This window comes from Tribolium madens, unplaced genomic scaffold (assembly GCF_015345945.1).
Source record: "Tribolium madens isolate multiple individuals breed KSU strain unplaced genomic scaffold, Tmad_KSU_1.1 Scaffold_71;HRSCAF=194;Tcas5.2_LG6, whole genome shotgun sequence".
Taxonomy (NCBI): Eukaryota; Metazoa; Arthropoda; class Insecta; order Coleoptera; family Tenebrionidae; genus Tribolium; species Tribolium madens.
In genome coordinates, this window is record NW_025401041.1 from 8,682,526 (window position 1) to 8,692,141 (window position 9,616).

At 34.1% G+C, this 9,616-nt stretch overlaps 2 protein-coding genes across 3 annotated transcripts in view; one reads left to right on the plus strand and one right to left on the minus strand.

Annotated features, from left to right (window-relative positions):
• LOC123008662 (protein flightless-1-like) overlaps positions 1-2,265 on the minus strand; it is a 5,492-nt gene extending 3,227 nt beyond the window's left edge. Inside the window, exons 1-4 of one of the 2 annotated variants that reach the window (XM_044404597.1) lie at positions 2,168-2,265; positions 1,722-2,118; positions 1,479-1,676; positions 1,250-1,437 (exon numbers count right to left, since the gene is read on the minus strand). In XM_044404597.1, coding sequence (XP_044260532.1) covers positions 1,250-1,437; positions 1,479-1,676; positions 1,722-2,111 — 776 coding nt within the window. In that variant the 5' untranslated portion in view covers positions 2,112-2,118; positions 2,168-2,265. Of the gene's footprint in view, positions 1-1,249; positions 1,438-1,478; positions 1,677-1,721 lie in introns of both variants that reach the window. The other variant, XM_044404598.1, reaches the window with a different exon arrangement.
• Positions 2,266-5,026: 2,761 nt separating this feature from the next.
• LOC123009179 overlaps positions 5,027-9,616 on the plus strand; it is a 26,066-nt gene continuing 21,476 nt past the window's right edge. The window contains exons 1-10 of the mRNA XM_044405306.1: positions 5,027-5,166; positions 5,211-5,589; positions 5,635-5,838; positions 5,894-6,844; positions 6,890-7,240; positions 7,288-7,511; positions 7,558-7,909; positions 7,954-9,178; positions 9,226-9,501; positions 9,546-9,611. Coding sequence (XP_044261241.1) covers positions 5,094-5,166; positions 5,211-5,589; positions 5,635-5,838; positions 5,894-6,844; positions 6,890-7,240; positions 7,288-7,511; positions 7,558-7,909; positions 7,954-9,178; positions 9,226-9,501; positions 9,546-9,611 — 4,101 coding nt within the window. The 5' untranslated portion in view covers positions 5,027-5,093. The remainder of the gene's footprint in view (positions 5,167-5,210; positions 5,590-5,634; positions 5,839-5,893; positions 6,845-6,889; positions 7,241-7,287; positions 7,512-7,557; positions 7,910-7,953; positions 9,179-9,225; positions 9,502-9,545; positions 9,612-9,616) is intronic.

Genomic DNA, 9,616 nt, shown 5'->3' on the forward strand with positions numbered 1-9,616 from the left:
ATAAAGAAGTTTGAAAGCAAACAATTAAAAAAAATGTTTTTTTCAACACTTTACAAAAATTTTGCAAATAACTTTTAAACTACTAAAGCATCAGAAATCTTAAGAAATTTCCTTTATAATGACGCAAAATTCATTGTTTTGTGATTCGTAATCACTGAGTAAATAATTTTAGAAATAGGGGTTTGAATTTTTCTTGATCACCTGAAATCTACATAGAATTTTTAATTTTTTTAGCCCAATAACTTTGAATTTGTTAGTTTTAGTTTTTTCAATTATGTACCACTGGAAAGCCTGAGAAATTTTCTATCAGACAAAGTAAAAATTATTGTTTTGTGATGCGTAATCACTGAGTAAATAATTTTAGAAGTAAGAGTTTGTATTTTTTTTCGTAACTTGAAATCTACTTGGAATTTGAAATTTTTCTTGAAACTAGATGTCATTTGATAGATTATTGAGAGTAGATTTTAAATATATTTGTTTTTTGTTACTAATTTTGTTTCAATTAAAAAAATAAAAAATTTAATTGTTCAACACCCTAAGTGAATTTTACCAATAACTTTGAACCTGTTAGTCGTAGACTCTTATGTTTAGTACCACTGGAAAGCTTGAAAAATTTGCTATCACACGGTATAAAAATCATTGTCTTGGGGTGCGTAATTGCCCGATAAACAATTTTCAAATCAAGCATTTGGTATTTTTGTTGGTAATATGAAAGCTACTTGGAATTTTATATTTTTCGCAAATTTAGAGTAATTTGAAGACCTCTAATTTGTGTCTTTTGAAAGATTTTAATATGTGGATTCTAAAAATGTTTAGTTTTTTGTGATTTGTTTAATAATTTTGACATATTGTGTTTGAAAACTAAAATATTTAAAAGTCAAAACTTTGTTTTTTTAAGTTCATTTTTGCTGATAACTTTGTAATTATTGAACTTAGATTTTTGAGTGTGGCACCACTGGAAAGCTTGTAAAATTTCCTATCAGATGAAAAAAAAATCATTGTTTTGTGATGCGAAATCACCGAGTAAATAATTTTAGAAATAGATGTTTGGATTTTTCTTGGTCACCTGAAATCTACTTAAATTTTTTTATTTTTTCGCCCAATAACTTTGAACTTGTTAGTTTTAGTCTTTTAAATTTGGTACCACTAGAAAGCCTGAGAAATTTTCTATCAGACAAAATAAAAATTATTGTTTTGTGATACTGAGTGGCCTCGTAAAAAATTGCAAAACCAAGCTACAGAAACTTACTTTTTGCTAGTCAGATTAACAATGGGATTATTATTGAAATAGAGCGTTTCCAAACTGTGTGCATCCCCTAACGTCTCCGGTACTTCCCGAAACCGATTCCCACTCAAATCCAAGAAAATCAAATACTTGGGTGTGTGCAAAAACCCAGCTGGAAGACTCGCCAATCCTGTATAACTCAAATCCAAATCCTTTAAAACAATTAGAAAAAAAAAATCAAGACTTGACTCACTTTCAAAAAAACTAAACTAGTGATAGCAATCGCAGTGGCCTGATCCAGGATTTTCAAGGGATTATGAGACAGTGATAAAACCTCAATCCTGGAAGTGTGCTCAAAAATATCCTTATCCAAAGTGTGAATCTTGTTGTGGGCCAAATAAAGTTTGATCAGGGATTTTAACGGTCGCCAATCACCCTCCAAATATTGACCCTTTAAAAAAAAATTGAGAAAAAATTCTTAAAAACTACAACTTACATCAAAAGTGTCTGGATGCAAAATTTCGATGTTATTGTAACTCAAATCCAACAATTGCATGTTTTGAAGGTTACTAAACACATCATTACCAATTCTAACAATCGAATTGTTGCTTAAACTCAATTCGATGAGATTTGAATCGGGGAATTGCGATTTTAGCTCCAAAATTGGTGAATTTTGAATCTTAATTTTGGTATAACTGTACGACTTGCTCTCATTTTGGTTGATCCAAAACGATTTATCGAAAATATAAGATGAAATGTCTTTAGTACAAGTGACTTGTAATTGATTGTTATCGTCGTTAACACAGTTACATTTCTCGCAAAAGGGTGGGACATTGGGATCTGAAATCACTGATAACACCAGTGATAAGAGAAAGAGTAACAACATTGTTGACCTGGAATTACACTAAGTGATTTTTTAGACACTAAATGCAAGATTTATACTTGGTGTTTGAAGAAATTGTTATTTTGACACTCTCACTGCTAAATGAAACAATTTTTTGAGACAATGTCTCATTGATTAGCACAATTCACACTTATCTTATCACTAGGTAAACAAAATTTCGTCAGGTATTGAGCAAACTGCGTTCTAGCTAATATACCGAGTGAGTCATTAAGTGGAGTTTTAAGTTTTTACCAATAACTTGACAATTACAAGTCGCAGGTTTTTGAGTTTGGTACCACTGGAAAGCTTGAGAAATTTCCTATCAGATGAAAGAAAAATCATTATTTTGTGATGCGTAATCACTGAGTAAATAATTTTAGAAATAAGAGTTTGTATTTTTATTAGTAACTTGAAATCTACTTTGAGTTTGAAATTTTTCTCGAAACTAGATGTCATTTGATAGATTTTTGAAGTGTAGATTTTAAATATGTTTCTTTTTTATTATTAATTTTGTTTTAGTTAAAAAAATAAAAAGTTTGGAAAATCAAAAATTGATTTTTTCAACACCCTAAGTGAATTTTACCAATAACTTTGAACCTATTTATTGTAGAGTTTTATGTTTAGTACCACTGGAAAGCTTGAAAAATTTGCTATCACATGGTATAAAAATCATTGTCTTGTGGTGCGTAATTGCCGGGTAAACAATTTTCAAATCAAGCGTTTGGTATTTTTGTTGCTAATATGAAAGCTACCTGGAATTTTATATTTTTCGCAAATTTAGAGTGATTTGAAGACCTCTAATTTGTGTCTTTTGAAAGATTTTAATATGTGGACTCTAAAAATGTTTAGTTTTTTGTGATTTGTTTAATAATTTTGACATAGTGTGTTTGAAAACTAAAATATTTAAAAGTCAAAACATTGTTTTTTTAAGTTCATTTTTGCTGATAACTTTGTAATTATTGAACTTAGATTTTTGAATGTGGTACCACTGTAAAGCTTGTGAAATTTCCGATCAGATGAAGAAAAAATCATTGCTTTGTGATGCGAAATCACCGAGTAAATAATTTTAGAAATAAGAGTTTGTGTTTTTATTAGTAACTTGAAATCTACTTGGAATTTGAAATTTTTCTCGACACTAGATGTCATTTGATAGATTTTTGAAGTGTAGATTTTAACTATGTTTGTTTTTTGTTATTAATTATGTTTTGGTTAGAAAAATAAAAAATTTGAAAAATCAAAAATTGATTTTTTCAACACCCTAAGTGAATTTTACCAATAACTTTGAACCTATTAGTCGTAGAGTTTTATGTTTAGTACCACTGGAAAGCTTGAAAAATTTGCTATCACATGGTATAAAAATCATTGTTTTGTGGTGCGAACTAAAATATTTAAAAGTCAAAACATTGTTTTTAAGCTTATTTTTGCCGATAACTTTGGAATCATTGAACTTAGATTTTTGAATGTGGTACCACTGGAAAGCCTGTGAAATTTCCTATCAGGTGAAAAAAAACCATTGTTTTGTGATGCGTAATCACTGAGTAAATAATTTTAGAAATCGGGGTTTGAATTTTTCTTGATCACCTGAAATCTACTTAGAATTTTTTATTTTTTTAACCCAATAACTTTGAATTTGTTAGTTTTAGTCTTTTGAATTTGGTACCACTGGAAAGCCTGAGAAATTTTCTATTAGACGAAATAAAAATTATTGTTTTGTGATTCGTAATCACTGAGTAAATAATTTTAGAAATAAGAGTTTGTGTTTTTATTAGTAACTTGAAATCTACTTGGAGTTTGAAATTTTTCTCGAAACTAGATGTCATTTGATAGATTTTTGAAGTGTAGATTTTAATTATATTTGTTTTTTGTTATTAATTTTGTTTTAGTTAGAAAAATAAAAAAATTTGAAAAATCAAAAATTGATTTTTTCAACACCTTAAGTGAATTTTACCAATAACTTTGAACCTATTAGTCGTAGCGTTTTATGTTTAGTACCACTGGAAAGCTTGAAAAATTTGCTATCACACGGTATAAAAATCATTGTCTTATGCTGCGTAATTGCCGGGTAAACAATTTTCAAACCAAGCGTTTGGTATTTTTGTTGGTAATATGAAAGCTACATGGAATTTTACATTTAGAGTGTCATTTGAAAGATTTTAAACTGTGGATCCTAAAAATGTTTAGTTTTTTGTGATTTGTTTAATAGTTGTGACAAAATGTGTATGAAAATTGAAATATTTTGGAGTCACAACATTGTTTTCCTTAAGCTAATTTTTTCCCGATAACTTGAGTACCAAAAAACTTTGATTTTTGTGTTTGGTACCACTGGAAAGCCCAAAAAATTCTTCTTTAGATGAAATTAAAATAATTGTTTTCTGATCCGTAATCACCAAGTAAATAATTTTTAAATTATGCGTTTTAGTACCTTAAATATGACTTGGAATTTTACAATTTTATATTAAATTTTGATTAAAAAGTAAGAAAATTACTTTAAATTTACTTAATGATATTAATTGTGTAAAATTCTAGTCTAGTATATTTAATAATAAAAATGCAAAAAGAATTAAAGTCAATTTCACGATTTTGTAGAAAAATGAATAACTTGGCAACGCTGCGACCGAAATTCAAAATTAAAACAAGGCTTTATAGCAGTCTTTACGGCAAGTAAGAATATGTAAATTGTCGTTTGAAAAAAAAATGAGTAGGGTGCAAATTTCAAAATATTGACATTACTTATTTTTTTTCTACTATCTTTTCCTGTATACTGAGTGGCCATAAAAGTAATTTTTGTGTTTTTAATTTTTTAAATTTTGATTTACGTCACAATTAAGTCAATTAACCTTTCGTTCTTTTATAAATGGAAGTCATACGTCAACAAATGTTCTTAAAATTTGCATTTCCTGCATTACACTTGAATTATTCTGACCCTGAACCTGATGACTATAAAAGCTATATAAAGGAAAATCGCTGCAATTGGTCGGTTTAATAATGAATCGGTACGACTTCGAGTACGGAAAGTGGCTTTCGAGTCCACCCCCCGACGAGCAAATTGTGATTTCAGGTACTACCAACAAACTCCCAATTCCCAACTAAAATCCTTTCTAGGAATTTCTGGTAAATTCCCCAAGTGCGAAAATGTGACCGAATTCCTGGAAAATCTAATGGAAAAAACCGACATGTTGACCGAATCGAAAGAACGGTTCAAAATCGAGCATCCAGAAGTACCACCCAAATCGGGATTACTCCAAGGAATGGACAAGTTCGATGCTGGATTCTTCGGGATTCATCATCGCCAAATCCAGACACTTTATTTGGGATTAAGGAAACTCCTGGAAATCGCCACTGAATCAATCATGGACGCTGGGATTCATCCCAAGGAGTTGGAAGGGAGCAAAACGGGAGTTTTTGTGGGGTACTCATGGAACGACTCCGACGTGGAAATCCTAGCCAAGGTTACTGGAACCCAACAATTCGCCATGACTGGGTATTTTTACAAATCTTAGTGTGCCGTGTACAATTGTGTTTCCAGATTACTCCGTTGCATGGTTGCCAACCGTCTCAGTTATTTTTTCAAATTAAAAGGCCCTAGTTGTGTTTGTGAAACGGCTTGTAGTAGTAGTCTAGTGGCCTTTGACCACGCTGTAAAATCCCTAAGGAGTGGCCAATGTGAGAATGCCATTGTTGCCACGTGTCATCTCTTGTTTCATCCAGCTGTCACAGTACAATTTTTCCGGTGAAACCCCGATTTTTTTTTGATTTTTTTTATAAATTTATTAAACTTTTCGTAGCTTGGGTGTTTTAAGCCCCGACAGTAAATGCAAAGTCTTCGACGAGGACGCCAACGGTTATGTCCGTTCCGAAGCAATGAGTTGTTTATTTTTGCAAAAAAGCAAAAACTCGCGACGAATTTACGCCAAAATCCTTCATTCGAAGGAAAACAGCGACGGTTTTAAATCTGGGGGAATCACATTCCCTTCATCCCCCGTCCAAGGCCAACTCCTGAAGGAGATGTACGCCGAGAGTGGGATTAATCCCTCCCAATTGAGCTATTTTGAGGCTCATGGAACGGCAACTCGTGTCGGCGACGTCGAAGAAGTCAACGCAATTGATAACATTTTAGGACGAAACCGAACCGAACCGCTTCATATCGGTTCGGTTAAATCCAACATTGGGCATTCGGAACCCGGTTCAGGACTCTCTTCACTCATCAAAGTCATTCTATGTATGCATTCCGGTTATTTACTCCCCAACATACACTTTAACCGAGTCAAAAAGGACATAACCGGAATCCTCGAAGGTCGGTTAAAGGTTGTAACCGAAAAAACACCACTCGAAAACCAAAACGCAATTGCTGGGATTAGTAGTTTCGGGTTTGGTGGGAGTAACTGTCACGTGATTGTGCAAAGGTGGGGGGAGGATGTAGCACAAACCGATCAAACACCAAGACTGGTCTGTGTGAGTGGTAGAACCAAAAATGCAGTTAGAAGTTTTCTAAAAATCAAAAATTTTGACATTGAATTTATCGCTTTGGTTCATCAAGTTTTCAAACACGATTTTCCGGAACACCCATATCGTGGATTTGTTATTTTAACCAAAAACGGGCCCCAAATCGATTCAGTTCGGCTCTGTCCTCTTGAAAAAGTACCACTATTTGTCAGATTTGGGGTTTTGGATAAGTGGTACCACGCTGTGGGGCGGTACTTTCTACAATTTCCAGTTTTTGAACAAACAATAGAAAAGTAAGTAGTTTGGTACTAGGAACCACCAAAAAGCATTTGTTCCAGAATTGGTACTCTTTTGGGCAATGACAGGATAATTGAAACACTAAAAGGGGGCAAAGGTGGGGTCGAAGACCCCACTTTGGTGTCTTCTTGTGTCCAATTAGGGATTATAGACGTACTAAAAGTGCTAAAAATTGACCCAAAATTGATTTGGGACAATCCCAAAGCAAAAATCGTGTCACAGTACTACCAAAATTCGTCACTTGAGACAACTCTAGCCCGGATCAAGTCCCAAGACACTTCAAACGGTTTCGAGACACTTGAAATGGTACCACAAGACTCAATTGTGTGGGATTTTACCGATTCAGGACCATTTGGTGCAAATCCTGACCTTTTTTTGGAATTTTTGGGCCGGTACTTGAACCAATTTAATTGATTTTTTGACTGTGTTTATATCGTAGCTTGTATGAATGTAATTATAACCCACAAGTATGGAAATTGTACCCTGAGGTAAAGTTTCCGGTACGTAGAAGTACCCCATTTTTGTCCCCTTTGATCAAGTGGAACCATGAAACGAAATGGAGTGTCCCCGAATGTAAATTACAAGGTGAATCATTAACAGTGTCAGTGGCCTTTTCTTTGGAGGAAGAAGCAGATAAGTATGTCGAAGGACATGTGATTGACGGTAAGTGAAACTTTGCAAGAACCAAAGTACTACTTTTTCACTCTAGGTCGGAATTTATTCCCAGCGACTGGTTATTTGTACCTAATTTGGGTCATTTATGCCGAAAATTACCTAACAAGATCGGCCAAGTTGGCACCAGTGGTTTTCACAAATTGTAAATTTATTCGAGCAACGATAGTACCAAAAATCGGGTTTTTGAACCTTGTCATTTCCATACAACGAAAAAGTGGGTTTTTTGAAATTATGGAAAATGATACTATTGTGGTAACGGGACGAATTGAGGCTCCTCAAAACTTAAAACCCTTCAAGAGTAACCTAATGGTTACCGAAGACAATAACTTGGTTTTTGACCAGTCCGACATTTACAAAGAGTTACATTTGAGGGGTTATGACTACACGTAAGTGTCATTTTGTGAAGTACTCAACTAAGTAGGGTTTTTAGAGGACTTTTCAAAAATATGCTCAAGTGTAACACTGAAGCAACTTGTGGAGTCCTCAAATGGGACAATAATTGGGTGGCTTTCATGGACACAATGTTACAAATTAAAATCCTCCAGATGGACACGAGATACCTTTACGTCCCTGTTGGTATCAATAAACTGGTCATTGACCCGATTGAACACTTGAAAATGATCGGTGACGAAAAAGTGGTACCAGTGAATGCCTACAAAAGCAACAATTTGATCAAATCTGGAGGAATTGAAATTTCGGGTCTCTACGCAAGTCCAATTTCAAAACGCAAACAGATTCTTGAACCAGTATTAGAAAAACACGTTTTTGTCCCAAATGAGAGTACCATGGATTTGGACACAATCCTAAGGGTCAATACCCAAATCATTCTAGAGAATACAATGGAGGAGCAGTTCAAAGCAGTTGAAATAGTTGATGAGTTGGTACCAAGTACCCTTCTAATGCCTTTGATTTACAATGCACTCGAGGACGTACCAGTGGTACACCCCGATTTGATCATTTCCACTAAAAGTACCCTCGAGGAGGTACCAGGTGTCAAAATTGAAAATTATAGTGTCTCAAGTGAGAGTAATTTATCGCTGATTGTTGGTACCAAAATCCTGTCACGTGTGACGGTACTTCAGAAGGTTCTAACCGGTTTGAGTAAAACTGGTTATATTTTGAGTCGCGAAGAGAGAGATTTTAGTACCACTATCGCAAATTTAACTCTTGTGACTGTGTTTGGTACTGGGAACGAGAAATTGGTACTTTTGAAAAAAACCGAACCGGTTGAGGGTCACAAATTTGTTGAAATTGATTCCAATTTTGGTTGGATTTCTGAGTTACAGAAATCTCTTGATGGTCACACTAGTGTGGTACTTTATAGTCAGTACCAAGATTGTGATGGTACTTTAGGTTTAATTAATTGTTTGAGACGTGAACCAGGTGGTAATAAAATCACTTGTGTGTTTATAATGGACACAGCACCGGTTTTTGACCCTCAAAACCGGTTTTACAGCCAACAAATTAGTAAAAATTTGGCTGTTAGTGTTTATAAAGAGGGTCATTGGGGGACGTATCGACATTTACGGCTTGAGGACTCTATTGAGGTTTTGAGGGAACACTCATTTGTTACTTGTGTTTCAAAAGGTGATCTTTCGAGTCTTAGATGGGTCCAGGGACCTTTAATTGTGAATAATGACCCAAATTTGGTGATAGTAAGTAGCAAAATTGTGATTTTTGGAGATAATTTACTCAATTTTAGAGTAATTATTGTGCTATCAATTTTAAAGATGTTATGACAGCTACGGCTCGTATTAATTTAACCATTGACAGGATTAACCAAGAGAATATTGAAGGATTTGAGTTTAGTGGTCACAAAATGGGTGAAAAAGTGATGGGGATTATTTCAAATGGTGCTCTCTCGACTTTGATTACTTCTGATCCGAATCTGACTTGGGTGGTACCAAATGACTGGTCATTAGAAGAGGCAGCAACGGTACCAGTGGTTTACTCAACTGTTATTTACGGCCTTTTGATGGTAATTAACAAATTGTGTGMTTCTCAAATAACGCAGATTTGAAGCGTTCTAGTCTAAAACCTGGTACTTCAATTCTGATTCATTCTGGTACTGGAGGTGTGGGTCTTGCGGCCCT